General features: G+C 34.6%; 1 protein-coding gene across 2 annotated transcripts in view; it reads right to left on the minus strand.

Annotated features, from left to right (window-relative positions):
* Positions 1-19,043, minus strand: part of LOC129945900 (neurobeachin-like protein 1) — a 136,867-nt gene extending 117,824 nt beyond the window's left edge. Inside the window, exons 1-20 of one of the 2 annotated variants that reach the window (XM_056055857.1) lie at positions 18,823-19,043; positions 18,234-18,431; positions 18,021-18,170; positions 17,732-17,918; positions 17,579-17,667; positions 17,275-17,358; positions 10,759-10,908; positions 10,085-10,689; positions 9,803-10,010; positions 4,809-5,029; positions 4,482-4,734; positions 4,198-4,359; positions 3,776-4,132; positions 2,815-3,720; positions 2,153-2,744; positions 1,821-2,083; positions 1,519-1,647; positions 1,293-1,451; positions 888-1,224; positions 636-823 (exon numbers count right to left, since the gene is read on the minus strand). In XM_056055857.1, the coding sequence (XP_055911832.1) occupies positions 636-823; positions 888-1,224; positions 1,293-1,451; positions 1,519-1,647; positions 1,821-2,083; positions 2,153-2,744; positions 2,815-3,720; positions 3,776-4,132; positions 4,198-4,359; positions 4,482-4,734; positions 4,809-5,029; positions 9,803-10,010; positions 10,085-10,689; positions 10,759-10,908; positions 17,275-17,358; positions 17,579-17,667; positions 17,732-17,918; positions 18,021-18,170; positions 18,234-18,431; positions 18,823-18,873 (5,289 nt within the window). In that variant the 5' untranslated portion in view covers positions 18,874-19,043. The remainder of the gene's footprint in view (positions 1-635; positions 824-887; positions 1,225-1,292; positions 1,452-1,518; positions 1,648-1,820; positions 2,084-2,152; positions 2,745-2,814; positions 3,721-3,775; positions 4,133-4,197; positions 4,360-4,481; positions 4,735-4,808; positions 5,030-9,802; positions 10,011-10,084; positions 10,690-10,758; positions 10,909-17,274; positions 17,359-17,578; positions 17,668-17,731; positions 17,919-18,020; positions 18,171-18,233; positions 18,432-18,822) is intronic. The other variant, XM_056055858.1, reaches the window with a different exon arrangement.
* Between the last annotated feature and the right edge of the window lie 1,714 nt (positions 19,044-20,757).

Genomic DNA, 20,757 nt, shown 5'->3' on the forward strand with positions numbered 1-20,757 from the left:
ATTACTAATGGCAGCAATTGTTAAACTCATTGAATTCTGACCTTGACAGCAACATCCAATGGAGAACCATAAATGTCTCCTGTTGCTAAATTATTCATTAAATAATGACAAATTTGACATAATCAAAAATGATGCTAAGAATTCAGCTTTCCTCCGATGATGCAAAAAGTCTTATACCCTTTATAGTTTCGATGTGATCTATAAAGCATTTATTTCGCCTGAAACTCAAAACCCTGTTTCTCTTTCTCAGATTTCAAAAAAATAATAGATACTCATAAAACAATGAAACTGTTAAATCAGTTTACCCTTTACTCAGTTTCAGACGCACTGTTATTACCTGATATTCAGATTTTAGCCTCACTACACGAATGTGGACTGCTTTGAAATATTTTGTATTCTTTTATCCTTTCTAATCAAGTCCTATTTTCCTGATTGCGTATCGTATTGTGTTTAACATTCTTAACTTCTTAAGTACTAGCACAAGAAATAAGAAATATCAATCTGCCCGATGGGTCTTTCTTTCTACCTTTAAAGTAGATTGAATGACCCATAGCTCTTAAATCATTCACTTTGTCTCTTGAAACTAAGCAAAAATGTTACACTTTTTCCAACTTAAAAGTAATTATATGACTTACCATCTTCTCAATGAAGTTCTTCCACTTTCTGCTAGTGCTGTACATTTGAAAATCATTAAAGAACACCGGCCCGGATGATGTTGGTGGTAGATCGGGTAAATTTGTTTCTAAATTAAATACACTTTTACATTTTTCAAGCATTGCTTTCATAACAGGCATAAGGAATGAATATTGCTCTGGGTTTCCAACTAAAAAAAAAAGAATAAAAAATAAGTATTTTCTTAAATCTTTCGTACCATCCATTTCACTTACCTTCAATAGCATCATCAAGAGCTTTGTTAATACTAAACAAAAGATATGCCATTTCAGCTGGGTCCTCAGAATTGCGACTTTGTAGAATGGCATGTAATTTTGCTGTTGCCATGGCCACAACACCAGGATTTGGATGATGTGAACATTTAAGCAATAATCCTAAACATAATCGTATCATATCCGACCAATCGTCGGATGTTGATTGTTGGAATACCATGAGAGCGTCTAAGAGCGCTAAAACACCATCAAGTAGTTTTGTTGAGCATTTTTTCGATTCATCCTCATTTGAACCGAGTACGACGAGGTCATAGACCATGCGAAGGATTTGCGATGCATTCTATAAATATTTAAAACAAAAAGAAATAAGAGCACATCTTTTAATGCAAAAAGAAATCAAGTTAATACTTCTTGATTGATTAAAGTTTGATGACCATGTTCAGCTAGGTCAGAGAGTGATGCTTCAACAGCCATTTCTAGAATGCGTAGTCGCAGAGATAAGTGTGATGCTATGAGCTCATTGTTCAACGCTAGCAAATTAATGCAACCTAATACTTGACCTCGTTCCTAGGGAAAAAATACATTGTAATACAATTTCCTAAATAAGGAATCATCTTAATTTTTGTGTGTATACCTTCCAACATTGTGGATTCTCGTTACTGACTCCCTTCCAGAAGATGGAAAACAAAATATTTGTGACTAGGTACACTAATTGCTCTTCCATATCTACGTCAGCTTCAGGAGAGAAATCAAATCCAGCGACCTAGAATAAATTCAAAAAAGAAATATTGTAAAACAACCGCTCGAACAGAATCCTGAAAATCAAAATATGAAAAACCTATCATCCCGAAAAATTCTCACATTCATTTTCTTAAATTTTGGATTTCAGGATTTTTTTTGAGTTTCTAGATTCAGATTCTAATAGAGGTAACTTACATCCATGGAGTCTTTGTTTTTGGCACTGCTATTCGGTGATTGAGATGAACTAGCTGAACTATTTGATGAAGTTCGTTGTCTTGTCAGCATCCCTTCTCGTCCTCCTTCCCCTCCTACTCCTCCACCACCGCCACCATGTTCTAATGGACCACCCATTGTTAGCGATTCAAATGTGTCGTGGATTTCAGATGTCCGCTGTCTTATCACTGAATACACACTCGCTATATTCTCAGCAACTGCTCCTGACACTGAACCAGCCAATTCTAATTTTTATAAAAAAAAAACAACATCGATTTAACAAGATTCCAAAAAAATACACTCCAGCTCCTCACCCTTAATTTCACTTTCAATAACATTAGCAGCTTCAGTGACACTAGCTTGAATTTCATTCAAAATCAAAGCTCCATCTTTACCATCTCGCTGTAGCTCCTCCAAATCCACTGCATGCTCACAGAAACTTATCAAATCCGATTGATTTAGAAAATCTGCATTGTCCTCGAGGAGAACATCATTTAAATTGATCCCAAAACTCTTACGTTTCTCTTCATCTGGCTTAACACTGGTTATAGGTTTGCGTATCAGTAGTCTAGCAATTGATTCCTGCCATCCAGATTGCTTTGCAATTGATTGTGATGAATTTTGTTTAAGGAAAGTTGTTTGCAACAGCCTTTTGGCTATTTCTAGTTTCACTGGTAACTCACACGATGAGATGTGATGGATCAGAAAAACTATTCCCGAATAGTCAGTTTCAGATGTTAGAATCTCATCGACCATGTGAAATAGAATTGTTGAACTTAGGTTCATTGGTATCATGAAGGAGAAAAATCCCGGAAATAGGGAACTTTCCAGCGATGGATCATGTAGACGGATGATTTGTTTGTACTTTTGATGGACACGTGATGATGTGAGGAGACAATCAATAAACTAAAATATGCAATTTTGAGTTTAACATCACAACTTACACAAAAGGAATTCAAAGGAAAAAGAAACATACCCGAATAGCAGCTTCCTGAACCTCGACTGAATGAATCTTTTCGATAAATAAATTATAAAGCAAATTCGCAGTCTGTGGCTCGTGCAGCAGCAGAATCATCTGATCCTTGCAGTTCTTACTCTTCAAGTGGAATATCATCATTTCCAAAAACTCAATCAAGATGTGTTCATGCTTGACCGATGCCAAAAACGAGATTATACAATGAATCTCCTTGACATTCACATCCTTCTGTATGTAGAATCGAATGACTGCCAGCAGAGTCGAACGAATGGTCACAGCATCATCAGCAGTAATATTCTCTGGGGTACCATAATACTGCCTTATGATATCCAAGAAGAATTGAATACCAAACTTCTTGCGAAAATACTTTCGATCGTTCTTAATCATTGCACTCAAATACTGCACGTGGCCCAGAGTTATTTGAAAGTGCATTTTTGACCAAATTCCAAAATTGAATGCTATCTCGGTGTACAGAGCTTCGAGGAGATTAACATTAGCTCTGACTTTTTGATTTTGAATTGATTCGATGAAGAGGTGAGTTGCCATCAGGGCATTGACATCGAATTGTTTGGCACTACATTTTTGCAACATCATCCCAATTATCGAGAGGCTCTCGCTGTTGAGGAGATTTTCTTGGTTGTTTTCATGATCGTGGATTATGTAGCGAAGGAAACACATAAAACTCGCAATTGGATGTTGAATCATTTTCCATTCTGTATACGAGTTGGACGAAAGAACTTCCCAATCGGAAAACTCTTCCATTATTGGTGTTTTGACAGTTTCCGAGGTTAGATTCTCTGACTCACTACTTTCCTCGGTCGAGAGGGAGAAATCCGTTTTTTCTTTGGTGATTCTATGCAGGATGGGCAGGAGGGATTGAACACCTCCAATGCTATTGATTGTATCCTAAAAAAGAGACACAATGTTTCTGAAGTTCAAATATGAAAAATTCCAATTTTACCTGAATTTTAATAATTCGACAATGTTGAGCGGAAATGGTTCCTGGGTATTTTCCACTCGGTATCAAGTCAGGACAATAATCATGACTATAAGCTCCAGCTGAAAAGCAAAATACAAACCGAGAAGTAAGATCTAAAAGTTCATTGTCTTGCGAGAAAATCGAAGCAAAATTAGCTGCCCCATCGAAGATAGTCTTGAGGTTGGTAGTGGGTTCGGCGAGTAGTACCGATCCGATTTGTCCATTCAAATTGGTTTGCTCGCCAAATACGGTGTCTTGCATACCAATTGGGAAATTTTTCACATTCGGATCGAATGATGTGGTGCTTGTTCGCAGAGGAAGGGTGAAATAATTTGAAACCTAGAACAAAACAAGAAACGATTTAGGGTCCAAATTTTGAAGAAAGAGGAAATCTAAGCAGTTACATTTGTGGATAGAGTTCTTTCGAGTATGCTTGGTAACATGCCTCGATAGGGTGATGGTGACGAGGTTTCTTGAGATGCTGATCGACTTAGTCGATCTGTTTGTTGAGGTTCACTAAGTCTTGATGGCAACTGGTTTGATCCAATGGCACAAAAAACAAATGGCTAAAATAGAACAAACAAGAAGAAAATATTTAGGTTCTGAATACTTTTTTATCTAACAAGCTCACTAGGATAGCTAAGGACTGATGTAAAGGAATTTTGTCCTTAGTTAGTTAATTAATTACCTCATTTACAGCTTGAACCTTTAAAGTTGCACTTAGCTTTTGTATGAAATCCACAAAAATATTGATTTGGCTATAAGAGAATGGTCGTTTCGGAGGGGTTATTGCAACTGTAACATAATGCCATTGTCCATCGAGCAGGGTTTTTGACATAACCGATGATGTTAGATATTCTCTGCGAGTTAAAGCTGCCACAACTATATTTCCATTATTTTGAATAAAAACTTCAAAGCCTGTGTTATTGATTGTCCGAAGGCTGTATAACCAAAAAAATAATTAAATTATGAATCTCAATTTTATAGTAACTTTAGTAGTTTTTTGTTTTCTTACTTAAGTAACATTCTGCGAAAGTTTTTTCCAGAATTTGTCTCTGTTGTATCATTAACATTATTTAGTTTTAATAGAATATGATAAATAAAACCATAAGAACCAGACATTGTCCAATTTTTTATATCAGGAACAATAATTCCATCGTTATCGTTGTCTAAATTAAAATATTGTGAGCACAGGTTTCCATTCGTCAAACTTTGAAGGGAGATAGTGACGAGTGTCTGAAAAATTTTAATAAAAGAAGTGTTGGTCAATAAAAAATATATAAAGTAAACTAGCTGACCCGACACAAGTTTTTTTATCATATAAATAATATCTAGAGAATATTTTGCTAGAAATAAATCACCAAACATTTTTTTTTAATTTATTAAAATTAATTCTTTAAAATTATAAACATATCCTTAATTATGACAATACTAGAAACAAACAATATCAATTCCTTAATGCAACAAAGTGTACAATAGTTTTTGTGATCCCATCTTTCGCCAATACAAACAAACTGGATGGTTTGCCCACTCGAGAGCACGCCACGTATAATTGTCCGTGTGAAAAACATTAAGTGCTTAAATCTAAGCCGCCCGCAGACAGACATCGTTTGATAGTCTTTGGAAATGCCAATGGGCAGGTTCAGACGACATAAGTAACTTAAAAATTAGGCAAGTTTCTAGAATTCGATTGAATGGCTGCCAAAAATTTGCCTTTCAATTAGGGCAACTTTATTGAAAAGTTGACGGGAAAGTTTGTCAAGAAAAACTTCATTCGATGTTTTCTGTAAAAGGGTTCCTTGTCAATTTGGAGGAGAAATAACTAATATTTCTTTACAATACAAAATACAAATCGTGGTGGACTTGTAGCTTGACTGAGCAGTAATTTTGTTGGTACTTTTTGTATTATGAATTTAAAGTAGAGATTTCTGAAGTAAAGTTCTGAATTTGAAATTTATGATGCTTGAAAAACTAAATAGTTGCCTTGGTCAAAATTTACGTTCAAAGAATGAAGTTAACTGCAAAGGCAGTCCCTTAATAGCTGAACCTGCCCATTCTAATGGGAAATTGAAGGCGTTTGAATTGAATTGGCACATCTGCCATTGCCATTTAGAATTATGGCTTCGATAAAAATTTTCATTAATTACTAATAGCGTGCCGTTGCACAACCGTGGTGGGTTCAAGTTACGAAGCAAAATCACCGGAAATCCAACCTTCAGTTTTAAATTATGCGGTGACATGCCTGGTAAATCCAATGAGTTCAAAAACTCAGTTGGATAATTTACAGCTTCGGTAGGATCACAAACTGTATCAATAGATTTGTATGACACAAAGTCTTCTAGTAACGAATGTTGTACCTTGATATTTAATTCGTTGACATCCATATTTTTTGATGTTAAAATTGCTCTTTCTGCCGGCCACTCATGATTTGTATATTGGTTGTGGACATCTGGAAATATCTGGTCATTGGGACCTTCTAGTGAATTAATAATCCGGCAGGAAGCGACCGGTATTAAGCATCCAGTTTTTGTAAGAATGTAGCAGCGGATGGATCTTGAAACATTCGATCACGTATATTTACTATCAGTTGTGCTTTTTCAACACTACAGTGGCGATGCTTTTAAACACGCTCATCAGAGTAAGTTGAACGCGGAGTAACGGAAGTGTTTTGTTTTGAAATCATAAGAATGGAGTAACAGAGTACCGCCAAATAGTCCGTCGTGGTTTTTATATCTTTTTTAGCAAGAATTTGCGAAATAAGGAATGTCTTGCCAGTTCCTCCTGATGCATACAAAAATAAGAATCTACCTTGTCCTGCCGAAACTCTGAGCATGATGTGGTCATAAATGGTTCTGTGTTCTTCATTCATTAGTGGGACATTGCGAGCTATAATCGCTGCCATTTCTACAGTATTTTATTGTAATTCAAGATTCAATTCAGTGTCTATCAAATCAGATGTATTTCGATTTGGTGAATGCATACCGAAATGACTGAGTGGTAAGTTGGCAATGATAACGCAAAGATCCTCAATAGTAATCACTGAATACTATCGTAAAATCGTTGCACCGTGTACGATGTTGATGCAATTAGATAATAGCACTTAGGAATATAAAAAAAAATAAAAACCTATTCTAGGATCTACTGAATGTATATTCAAAATTTCATTGAAATTGGTTAAGCCGGTTCAGAGGAGTATGGCAACTAACACTGTGACAGGAGAATTTTATATATTAGATAACCTACACTAATCCTATACTATACTAATTTTATAAATGGGAAAGTCATGTTGTTTGTTTGTTTGTCCGTTCTTCGCATCTCTACGGAGCAATATTACGATATGATTCTTCGTGTGAAAGTATTTACGAGCCTAAAGAGTTTCTTAAGCTACTTTTTACCGCGGTAAAATATCTCATTCTTAGTTCATTTGGGCAGATCTGCCGATAACTCTACTAATAGTTAGAAATTTGTGTGTTTTTTTTTTTGGAAGATTAATTCGTAACATATTATTTTTTTTTGGAACTATCATTAAGGTTTCTTCTTTTAACTGGAGGGTTGAGTTCATACTTCCTCCCTACCTAAGACTTCGTGTCACAGAACTTGGGCAAATTATTATTAGTGCTAATATCGTATCAGGCATTGAAAAAGGTGAAAATTTACAGGTTAAATAAAAAAGCAGACGACAGTATTCGGATAACCAGTTTTCACAAATATTCAGAGAAAAGACGTGTCTAGATTGATAACAGTCATTGCTCAAGTAGGAGTTGTTCAAGAGTAAAAGCTAGGAAAATATCTTTATTTCGGACCAACCTCTATGCTACGATTTTGGGCTTACTTACACAAAATGTATACTTCCAAATTTACGCGTATAGACACCGGAATACAGAAAATCAATTTTTTATATAAACTGATTATTTAGCTAAACGCACAATATGAATAGTTAAATCTCATAATTGGTAGAATTAGGTTGAAGTCGGTGTCAGGGATAGAATTAGATACACTTGAGTTAATCTCGTTGCCAAATGGATCCAGAGACTTCTCTCTACTAAATTAATTCAATTAAGGCTGCTAATGAAGCTTTAATGTAATTGGCATAGGTTGATTACATGTTTTTGAGCTAGATCACGGTAGGAACGAAAATTGTGAGGAATTATTTTCTTTTCCATGCAGATCTGCAAAAATTGAATAATCCAAACCACATGGCTTGCTTTTCAACTAAGCAATGTCCAGTTAAAAAAGCGAGCTAATATAAAATCTGCGTAAAGATATCAAGCTCTGTAGGATATTTTTACGATGGTATTTACATCGGAAATCAGATCAGAAGAAAGAAACATCAATTTCAAAAAGTTTTAAGAAGAACAAATTTGTAGCTTTAAGTTTGTAACATCAAGTTTTTGAAATAAATTAGAAAAAAAACTTTAAAAATAATGTTAAAAACGGGAATTTTGAGCACATATAGCTAGTCAGAGTTTGGGTACAGAATAAGCACTAAAAATTAACTCTTAGACGAACTATTCAACAACTTAAAGGAATTACATTCAAGATTTTTAAAAACTTCAGAAAATGTCAAATGAAGACTTATAAGCCATCTAAGAACTAGTGATCATTACGAACACTAAGAAAGATACTAAAACGATTTAAACTGTATCTAGAAGATAAATATTTGTACTTTGCAAAATCATTCAAGGTAATTTTTATTGTTCAGGGATATGTTGTGTGTTAACTTAGCTTTAAAAGCCCATTTTTGGTTGTCTTAAGCATTTTTAAAGTTGTTTGTTTTAAAAATTTAAAGGCAAGATTCGAGTTCAAGACAACTTAATGCTTTAAAAAAAAGGAGTGTTTTGTTTGTGCATCAGAAAAAAAAAACAATAATTTTGTCGACCAGTGTTATTTAACTGAAATCTTGACCTTGTGTTTTTGGGATTTCAGGGAAAAGATAATCTACAAAACGATATCGTCAATAATTTGCTTCACGTAACTTTTTCACTATCGTCTCGTTCAATCGTTTTCAGTATAAGTTCGTTGAGTATATTATACTATGACTGAAATGTCAAAATTAACTCAACGAAAGATAATGCTTGTTCAATACCTTGAAAATGTTATTAAACTTGGAAAATTTGCAAAAAATGTATTGTTAATAAACATGCCACCTATTTTATTAAGATAAAACAATAATACCAAAATGTTTGTCCAATGTCTGATATTTTTGTAAATCAGCTGCATTAATAAACCCAATTTGGTCCAAGGGAAGGAAGTGAAGACTTCATTTTATCCACAGGAAACATAACTTGGCTTCAAAAATATTTTTTGTTTCCAAATCTAATTTGGATTAGTGCTTTGTGCACGAGCGATACAAAAATCGTTGCCTGTCGAATATACCAATGTTCCTACGCCCCAAAGTTTCAACAAATTTTAATATTGAATGTACAGTTAAGAGAGATTACTAATGTTTTGTATATAAAAAAATGCGTAACTGAATTCATTGTATTTTTTTTTAGTTTTATTTTCATTTTGTTACAAAACTAAACTACACCGAAACTTTTGCTTCAATTCGCTTAGTTGTCAATGGAAATAAATAGCAGACGATACCTACTTAGCTATCGTGCAAACGGTATCGTTTTTACGATATCACTTTGACGAGTATCGTCTTACGTGAAGTGAGACTATCGTCGAAACGCTTTCGTCTAGCGATTATCATTTTACGGAATGACCCCCAAGTTTTTTGTTTTTTTAGAGAAGAAAATCGACACCGTATTTTTATGTCTGCTAAATGTATTCTTTGCTTTTTTCCAAGTACGAAAATATCCCATAGATGTGACAACTTTTATGTATGACTAATTTCACCAAAAAATAAATCAAGATTGGGAGAATATTGTTTAAAAAACTTAACGCTTTTGAATAGATCCTTTGTAGAATGCACATAAGGCTGTCAAATTTCAACATTGTGAATCTTTTTTGAAACCTTTAAAAAATATATATGTTTCTTTGTATCTTTAACAAATGAGTATTTACCTGTAGTAATTGTTTTGACTGTGGAAATTTAGTTTCGTTCTTCAGCAAAAACATAACACGTTTAAGTTCAATCGGAATGATGCTAAGTTTAGATAGTTCCTCTATGAGTTTGATAAGGTTTTGTATGCAAGTCTCAGAGAGTTTTTCAAAAGATTGAAGGCACTCACAAGCTGCCTTGATTGTTCTATTCTCACATGCAACTGATTTTCTGAAAAAATAAAGAAACACAAAAACGTTAAAATTTCAAAAAAACAAAAACTTTTTTAAGTTAACTTAGCTCACCTGGCATAACTACTTGAACATCCTTTAACAAGCAATGCACTAATAAATACTTGTTCTCTTTCATTCATCTCAGGAATCCATTCGATTATCTTTTTAATAACTTCAGGCAACATTATTGCATCACTTTCCTCATCGAATGCCAAACCAAAACATGCCTCTAGAAGTTTTTCCGTTGGAGCACCTAAAGTTTTCAATCCTTTAAATAATTTATCAATCTTATCACACGATCTGACTATCTCTGCTGCCTTCAACGAAGCATGTGTCACAACCGCAAGAGTTCTAATTGTATTATACGAGATCATTGTGTGATTTAAATTCCACAATTGGATTTCATTTGGAATGCCAATAAGTAAGTCTAATAAATTCGTTTCAATAATAGCAATACAAATTTGTTTGGAGTTTTTAACATCGGATAGGAAATTTGCAATGTTTGCAATTGTATCGGACAATGCATTAACATCGACTCCTAAATCTTTATTAGCGTCGTTTTCATCATCTTCCATGGCTATGTCAAATAATGTTTCGCCTTTGAATTGTTCAGTGCTTAAAAGTTCATTGAGGACATCACAATAAAGTTGGATTATAGTAGTCAGTTCAATTTGGCGCTGAAAATTAGATATAATTAAATATTAAACATTAGGAATACTTGTAAGGATATTTTTTGTATTTCTTACTTCTTCAGGACTAGATCGTTGTAGAACCATTATCATGAGGGCACAACATTTCAAAGAAACGTTACGAAGACCATTTTCAGTTTCCCACTTGGAGAAGAGTTTCATTAAAACTGAAATTGTTGCTGGACAAATTGCACGCATTCCATTTCGCTGTTAAATTAGTTTATTTGAGTAAATTTGGGTAAAAATATTAAATAAAATGGCAAACAAAAAGTTTTCTTTTGATAACTGTGGTTTTTAAAGAAAATCATGTGCATACAAGGTGCTTGTGCATTTTTAGCATGCTTTTATTTACATATGGTGAGGCATGCATAAAATATGACTATTCAAAACTCACTGGATTGTTTACTTTTTAACAATAAAATTCAAAATAAAAAAACCTTTGTATATTTTTCAAATAAGTAGCAAGATGTTTTAGTAAAATCGTTTAATATAATGTATCTTAACTGTCTCAGAATGAAGGGCTGCAGTTTTAGTTTTTAAATAAATAATTATTTATTTTTTGGGATATGAGGGATGTTGACGCAGCTTTACTCGTAATCGCCACAAAATTATCCATCAATTGGTTACAGGATCTGAAATCTTTTTAGAAGTAAACCCAAAACTGTAATGCTCTCAAGATTTATAAGACGCCAAAGCCTGTAAAAGCCTTTTAATTTCTATGCAATTGCTCCAAACTAGTTTTGGAATAGGATTTGGCGTTCTGAGAAAATGAGTTAATCTTATAAATACCAGGACTTAATGGTAATTCAAAACTCTATATTCAATTTCTGTGTACACCTACAATTTATGATAGAATTTGAACAGAAGAGAACCATTTTGTGATGACATGAGTTTTTTTTGGGATATTGTTAAAGTCCACACAAGAGGCAGTGTGCACAGAAAAAGTGTACACTGCCTTTACGAGTAAGGAAAGAACCGAAACCCCTCGGAAACAGACATATATTTACTTGGAATATAAGGTATCTTAAAAGAGCTCGAGTCGCCGAATAATTGCACAAAGCCATACAGGAAATGCTCATATAATGGAATGGGCAAAAAGAGGATGAGCAACTCTGATATACACTTTCGTTAACTGGAACACTAACAGAGTAAAACTTACCAACAAGTCTTTGGCTAAAGGTTTACTAACGAGCTTGTTAGAAGAGGACATCCTGTAACTGCCTAGCTTTTCAAAGTGACTGGAAATGATTTGAATAGAAAGGATTATGCACGAACTGATTTGTACAATCTTATCCGATTAATGGAACCATTCTTTTGTTCCCCCGATTTAAAAAAAAAAGGAGAATGTAAATTGCATCCAATTAAAGAAAAACCAGAACCTTAAGATCGAATACAAATTTCTTATATGGCGGCATCTACAAGGACGAATTGTATAGAGACTAGGTTTGGCATCCCTGCCAAAATTTGAAAACAACTTTACTTAATCTTTTGAGAGGTCTTGGTTTCAATCCCTTACTGTTTTTTTTTTATAATAAGCACACACTTAAGGGGATAATACTACCCTTATTATGTAGACACAGTGTGAGCACTAGGAAGGGGAGAGAGGAGTTTATAGGAGGTGTCGGTGCACATTGGTTTTGAATTCTTGAAGCTTAAATAAGGAGCACCAACCCAGATATCGGAGTTATACTTAAGCTTTGGACGTATAAAAGTTTTGTAGATAACAGCCAGATCAGAAGGGGTGATATATTTCTTGCATCGCCTTAGAAAACCCAAACATCTTGCGGAATTTTTGGCGACATCGCGTATGTGATCGTTCCACAAAAGGTGGTTGTTGATACATATACCGAGAAGTTCAGTCTCCTCGATGCAAGTGTCATCTATGGGTAATGGCAAGGGGGTATGTCTCGCTTTCAATACAAGGCAGCATTGGGTTTTCGAAGCATTTGCATGTTGACTTCTTTTAGATTTCTGGGCCTACCTCTAACGAAAATACGAATGCCCTTAAAGGTTTCATTGTGATCGTACCTGTATTCAATCACACCAGGTTTAATCTCCTAGTACCTAAAATATTTTACCTTCAGCCAATTTCCTTTTTCTTCACCTTCGTTCAAATTTTTTTTTGTTATAATATCCGATAGTTTTGATAAGTCTAAATCGGTATACTTCATTTGGGTTATATTATACGGACTTCCTTTGCTTTTAAGCCTCTTGAAGCGTGCGAGTCGGAATAAACTAAGCCTGTCTGGAATAGTGTAGCCTGGAATTTTCTTCGTTTGCTTTTCGATAGCACTATACATGCTATTGACCTCCATATAGCTTTGACCCGTTTTTAGAAATGTTTATTCAATTATATCCAAATTTAAGATTTGAACCAAGTGGAAAAATAGTGCTGAAATATTTGTATTCCTATTTTGGCCACTGAAACTTCCTTTCTTTTCTGGTGAAAGTTGATGCAAGTATTTATACATTGCTAAAACGTTTCATCGTGCAGCTGTTGTACATTTGACTAACGTCACTGGATGGTATTTGTAAGACAGATTGTAAGTCGAATGAAACTAGGCTCCTTCGTTGCCTTTTCTTTGTCTAAGGATTTTGCAAAATTACCACCTATTTTTAATGCAAGCTGTAGTAAAACAGCACCACTACTTGAAGAATTCATTTAGTTTTACGTAAATTTGAAAGTTTAACCTTTTCACATTGAGATCATTCAGTAATGAACATTTCCTTACATATAAATTTAAAGGAATTTCTTTTAGGAATTTCTTTTAAAATTTTGAAGTAGGCTTTAATATATTTTTTCTTCTGGAATATTTGAATTTGAGGACATGACCTTTTTTGCAGTAAAAATATAGATAGTAGAAACAAAAATTGTGTAAGTAAAACACAGGTTCACTTTTATACAATAACTAAAACTAATGTAAATAGACAGCAACAAGCGGACCGCGAAAGGTCAAACTGCGAACCGTGGAACCACGAAAGGTCAAACTTAGCCATACTATACCGATTCAATTTAATAACATATGTGTGTAAATTTAAACAATTTTAAATATGGAGGGTAAGCACGTATTCACAGACAAATAATTAAATTGACATACAAAATGTAAACAATCGCCTTTTTTGTAAGTAAAATTCTCTCTGCTGTCAAATCGTTTGTCAGCCTTATTGTAAATCTAATTACGGAGCTTTCGTTCGATATCGATTGTTTTATAATTTTTCGTATTTAAAAACCGGTCGTACCAATAATATGGATCCTAAAAAGCGAAAATTGGAAGGGAAAATAGTTTACATTCCCTTACTAAGGAGGAACCAACTGCTATCAACAGCTCTCTGAGTTTTATAATGCTACTGGAATGGACCAAATGGACTTGACTTGAGATTACTGCTTCCATATATACTGCGCTATATAACCTACATATTTAACAGCATATTGACTACTTCCGAGTTTCCTGTAGAATGGAAGAATGCTAAGATTATTCCCATACCCAAAAAGCAAACAGGTACTGCTACAGAATTTCGGCCGATTGCCATTCTTCCGTTTCTTTCGAAGGTGTTTTAAAAAACTATTCTGGGGCCGATCCAAAAATATCTTACAATCAACAACCTGTTAAGTACCTGTCAGTCTGGTTTTCGATCTAAGCGCAGCTGCAAATCCGCCTTACTTTTTGTAACTGAAAACATAAGAATGGCTATGGACAGTGATCATGTTACATTGCTAACACTGTAAGATTATTGAAATGCTTTTGATACTGTTAACCACTCAATTCTTTGTAGAAAGCTGCGAATTAACTTAATAAGTCGACCTCTTAGGGCTAGTTGATGCCGTAGCTTTAATGAACGAGGATCCATTCCGCATTTCAAAGTTGTCAAAAAAGAACGATCTCCGCCTTAACCCTGTCAAATCAACATCCCACCCCATCTATCACAATAACTTTGATCTATCGGGTTTAAACCTGTTGACGACGATACCATTGCACTGCTAGAAACCTAGGAGTAGTATTCAATCGCACTCTCACTAGGGATGACCACCTTAATAGTGCCATTGGTAAAGTCTATGGAAGTCTCTGCCTTCTTCAAGTCACTTGAAATTTCATCACGATCAAAACTAAACTGCTACTTTCTAAGGTCCTTATACTACAAATTGTGCTGTATGGATGTGAAATCTTTTGGAAACTACACTGTGTGACTAGCCGCAAATTGAATGTTGCTAACAACTATATTGCCCCCTATATTTATAATCTACGTCGTTATGATCACATATCCATTTTTGCGGTACGGATTTCTGGTTGTAGTCTAGACAGCTTAATAACCTTTCGATCCTTTGCTTTAATAATACCCCGATGCAATTTTCTAAATACTGAGCGTCAATTTTGTACCTAAAGGGTGTCCCAAAATTAACGCAAGATTTGAATTTGCCGCCATTTGTGCAGTGAAGTGTTGGCAACCCTGAAAAAAAAGCAATTTGACAGCTAACAGTATAGGGTTATTAAAAATGGAGCGTTACACAATAGAACAACGTGTCTTCATTATTAAAGATTATTTCAAAAATAGTGAAAGCTTGGCGGCTGCAGTTCGAAAATTTCATACAAAATATGGTCGGAATAGTGTTTTAACTTCGTCAACTGTGAAGAGATTAGTTGAAAAATTCATGGAGACTGAATCCGTTGGAGACGTCAAACACACTGGTCGTCCAAAAACAAGCCATTCAAATGTGAATGTCGAAGCAGTGCGTGAGAGTGTTGCTGACAATCCAGGAACCTCAATTCGACGTCCCGGACAAGAATTGCAAATTTCAAGAACTCCTCTACTCACCAAAGATCTGTGTCTTCATGCTTACAAAATTCAATTAACACAACAATTGAAGCCTAATGACCATGGACAGAGAAGAGAGTTCGTTGAATGGATTATTGAACATCAACAAATGGACCCTGATTTTTCGAGCAAAATCATCCTAAGCGATGAAGCACATTTTCATCTTGATGGCTTTGTCAATCGCCAAAATTGCCGCATTTGGGGTTCGGAGAACCCACAAGTGATTGTCGAAAAACAAATGCATCCACAACGCGTGACTGTATGGTGTGGATTTTGGGCTGGAGGCATAATTGGGCCATATTTTTTTGAAAATGATGCTGGTCAAGCAGTGACTGTTACTGGTGCTCGATATCGCGACATGATTACACAGTTCTTTCTGCCAAAATTGGATGATATTGATGTGTCCAATATGTGGTTTCAACAAGACGGTGCCACATGTCATACAACCAGTGAAAGAATTCCATTACTGCATGAGACATTTCCAGGTCGTGTACTCTCCCGTTTCGGTGATTAAAATTGGCCTCCTAGATCGTGTGATTTAACACCATTAGACTTCCTTTTATGGGGTTATTTGAAATCACAAGTCTATGTCAACAAGCCCACAACCACCCGTGCATTAAAGGAGGAGATTCAACGCTGCATTAACGAAATTCAGCCACATTTATGCAGAATGGTCATGGAAAATTTCAACAAAAGAGTGCGCATGTGCATGCAAAGCCGTGGAGGCCATTTGTCCGATGTGTTATTCCATACATAACCCTATCCTATATACTTTACGAGTCAATAAAAACATAACTATCAAAAGACTAAAAACGGCGTTTTCTATTTAATTCAAATCTTGCGTTAATTTTGGGACACCCTTTATATTGTACGGGTTTGGAACTCTCTGCCCATCGCCACGAGAAGAATAACAAGCATAAGTAGATTTAAATTTTTACTGTTCAACTATTTGGCAAATAATTGATGTTAAATTTAATTTTCTTTACATAAATATGTAAACAGAAGTCTTAGGTATACAATTTTTGTTGGAATTCTGAAATTAATGTAAAGGCTTCCAACACTTTATAAGACTCATATCCTACCTTGTAAGCGATTTTTGAAACAAATAAAATACAAATACAAATAAATTAAATGAAGCAAAATAAAAACTACAAAACTTTTTTTTCCTAGGCCTCTATTAAAATATTTTCAACCATATCAGGACCCCATTAAAGACTACTTGCCGAACCCTGGCAAAGATTATGAACTTTGGGACATTTTTGTATCATTAAGTCAAAAAAAACTTGAGCTCTTTTTGCAGCATACCGACGATATGTTTTAAGCAACAAGACGTTGAAGTTTGTAACTGAATAAATCGAACGACTCTTTTTCTGTTGAACAAATATTTTTACATTTAATAAGATAAGGTTTACGTTTTATAAGAAGTCGTGCAGCTTTAAATAAATATGTGTAACTATTAAAAGCTCATGCAGTGAAAAAGTTAATTTGATTTTTAATACAAAATAAGGCATTCATTTCAAGTGTGCAATGTAACAATATTTTTTAAATAGTTAATAACTCAAAATTAGTAAACGAAACATTAGTAAAATCTTATAAATATGTAAAGCCAAGTGTTAAGGTAGTAAAACAAAAAACATTTAATTTGTTAGTGCATATGCAAACCCATGCAAACTCTGCATAGAAAAACAACAATTAAAACATATTTTTTAGAAGACGAAGAAGAAGAAAAAGTAGAAGAGACAAAAACGTATTAAGACTCACCGAATGATCACAACTATCTATCCCATCACCATAAGAAGAGGACATATAAGCTGATTTATTTTTGAGAGTAGTTGTTAAGGATTTCTGTAATATTTTTTGATTTTTTTGTTTGTTGTTGTTTTGTTTGCATTTAAAGATTTAAATTTTATTTAAAGAGAAAAACAAAATAATACAACACTGACTTGCTTCGGTTTTTTTTTTTTAAATTCATATCAAGCAAAGATATTTGTTTAAGATTTAAATGTTAAATAAATTATTACACAAGTAGAAAGCAAAGAAAGGCCCAAATTTCAGATTATGTTACCTGTGATCCGGATACAACAGCTCCAAGAATGTGAATTAGAGATTCCCCAATTTGATAGAATCTCATAATATCGTCGTTTTGAAAACAATCTAAGAAAGAATAACGTGATTAAATTCAATGTCACAGCAAAAAAAGAAACAAAGAAATATTTACCATAAATAAAAGGTATAATTTCTACATGAACGGAATGTGGTTTATATGATAACTGTTGATAATCGGCGATGATTCCTTTAAGAAAACTTCGCCACGTCAGGTAAGGATCGTACATAACTTCAAGAAAGTGTGAAAAGCTCTTGAATACTTGTATAGAAGCAGGGGTAGCTTTTTTATTCTCTGATGCCTGAAAAATAAGACAAAACATATGAGAAGATTATTTTTGACAAGTCTTCCCTTACTCTATGTCAAACTAAGGATCTAATAGAGTTTGTCCACGGATACTTACATTTTTAAAGACATTTCCCAGAATAGCAATCAAATTCGATTTGTATTCATACTTAATTACGGCCAAGATGTTCTCGAAGTGCCGACAAATTATGATGAGACAGTCGATTAGAATAGCAATTTCCTTAAGTGAATTCTCACTGAGTTCGCCCTTAAAAAAACAATCAAGAAATAGAACATAAGGAAAACCACTTTCCTGAACGTAAACTCTTACCTGTTCACTTTGATCCCGTGCAATTATAATAAATTTACCAATTGCCGGCAACAATTCATCGGGCAGTCGACCCAAATGCGGCCCACTGTCCGGTTTAACTTCATCCCATCGCTGACACTCTTCCAGATCGATGGTGATTTGATTCCTCCAGATTGTCACAAAACGTTCAATGAATTCCCGAAAATAAGATTCGTCATTCTGTGGACAGTCAATAGACAGAGGTGAAAAAAGCACCCAAAACAACAGTAAGCACCTAACCAGGTAAACAAATAAGCTAACAAAGGTGTTACATAAGAATTAAACAACTTGGGAGGAGTTCACCTAAGCCCCATGCCTACCTACTAAAAAAATGCAATAATAATAACGAAAACGACGTCGACGCAACAACAAACTTTACAAACATTACAAAACTAATTCCCTGAGGACCAAGGCGTTGTCCTTTAGATAATGAAAAACATTAACTTATTAAAAACAACGATACTTAATCTACGAAATTATAAAGAAACATGAACAATCCTCCTCAAACTCAACCCTTTCGCTCTACAATACTCTCGAATGGGGTACCAGGTACTTCGGGATCTGGACTTACTTTTGTTGTATATTGCACCCACAAATTGTAAATATCCTTTTTATTGTCCATTGTGTTGTTCAGAAGTTAATGATCTTCACTTCTGGGCGAAGGAGGACAGATTTTTGAGTGTTTCTTTCTTTGCTTTGAAATTAAACTTTTGATGTCGTCGATTGGGCAAAATGTTTACAAAAATTTTTCACTTTACACACATTCTACCTGTCAAGAAGAATGGAATGTGAGTGAGAGAAAAAAGGAAAAAGTTTGAAAGCAAAAGCCAGAAAGGAAGAAACAAATGCAAAACACCTGTCAAAATACTAACATAAAATAACAGTAAAAATACCGACTGATGGTAATGCTGTTGATCAGCTGTTTGGAGAATTGACAGATGAATGCATTCAGTGGGTGTTGTTAATAGGTTTGAGGGCCTATGGCAGTGAAAGAAATGAAAGAGTCTAAGGCGAGAATTGAAATTATTTGGATTACACCGAATGTACACTAGACATCTTATGAGTTTGCAAAGTTAAACGCATGGCGTTTGAATTAAAATCGCTTATTCTAGATTTGAAATAAAAAATTAGGAGTGTTTCAAGACTTAAAATTTGCTTCAAGACAGTGGTAGCAGAACATATGAAAAAGTTGAAGCGGATTTACATGTATATGCGTCTACATAATGCGGAATAGTGAGATAGGCAGATATATTTCGGCACCCGAAAGTGTAAAAAATAAGTAGTAATGAAAATCGAAAAAGATTTTTGGACAGGAAAAACATATTGCTTAAAGGAAAAAAGTGTTTCTCCATAGTTTTAAGATAATCATAATTGTTTATATAGTAAAAATGCATTGAACTTCGGAAGGTTGTCTCAGTAATTGAAGAAAAATATTGCAATTATATGAACTAAATGAACCCCAATATTAGAAGAAAGAAAAGTAAAATGGTTCATCTCCATGATATAGGACGTATGTTAGAAAAAGTACACACACAAGGTCGTAAACGCTGATTAATTATCAGTATAAGAAATATCTCGAAGAACGGAAGCTTCTTGATGACCGGCAGTATGGTTTTCGTAGCAATAGGTCCACTGGTGATCTTAGGGTTTATTTCACTGGACATGGGAAGAAATCTTTACATTGTTTTGGAGAAAGTAACATTCTTGGTATTTGACAGCAAGCTCTCTTATCGAAAATGAGTGCTTTTGATATTAATGAATCCCTTCTTCGTTGGATTAGAAATTTCTAACAGTTTAATACAAGTTGAATTGAATGGTGCCAAGTCTGAAATTTATAAAATAAATGCTGGTGTTCCCCATAAACGATCTCTTGTGTGCCACTTGTAATCCATTAAACTGTTTTGCTGACGATAGCACCCTCAGCCTTCAACGGCAGCGTATGATAAGCTCATTAAATTCTGATCTCGACAGCATTGTACTCGTGCAATGGGGAATTAAGAACTGTGCACAATGCTGTCTACTGTCGTTAAAGCGTAAACCACCCCAAATGGCGCTTGAGCGGCAATTGCATCCAGGAAACTAATCAAATTTCAGTACCTTGTACATATGTGTATCACAGATCACCTCTTATGAAATGATAACATATTCGATATTGCCAAAAATGCTGCTAGGTGCTTAGGATATTTCTCCGACGGTGCAAGAAATTTGTCACCCCTTCTGATCTGGCTGTTATTTACAAAGCCTTTATTCGACAAAAACCGGAATAATAATTCCTATATTTGGGCAAGTGTCCCTAAAACAAGTTTAAGTATTTTGGACAGGATACAAAAAAGAGCTTTGAAAATGACAGGCGATAGAACTTTTACAGATATTTGTATAAACAGTGTTCTGTCGAATTAGCCCAGTTGCATTCCCCCTCAAACAATTCAGCCGTAATACTTGAACTTCTAGGTATGCACATCAGTTTAACCTTGAGCTCAATTTTGGACGAACTTTCAAGTTAAGA

Source organism: Eupeodes corollae, chromosome 2 (assembly GCF_945859685.1).
Source record: "Eupeodes corollae chromosome 2, idEupCoro1.1, whole genome shotgun sequence".
In the NCBI taxonomy this organism is placed as follows: Eukaryota; Metazoa; Arthropoda; class Insecta; order Diptera; family Syrphidae; genus Eupeodes; species Eupeodes corollae.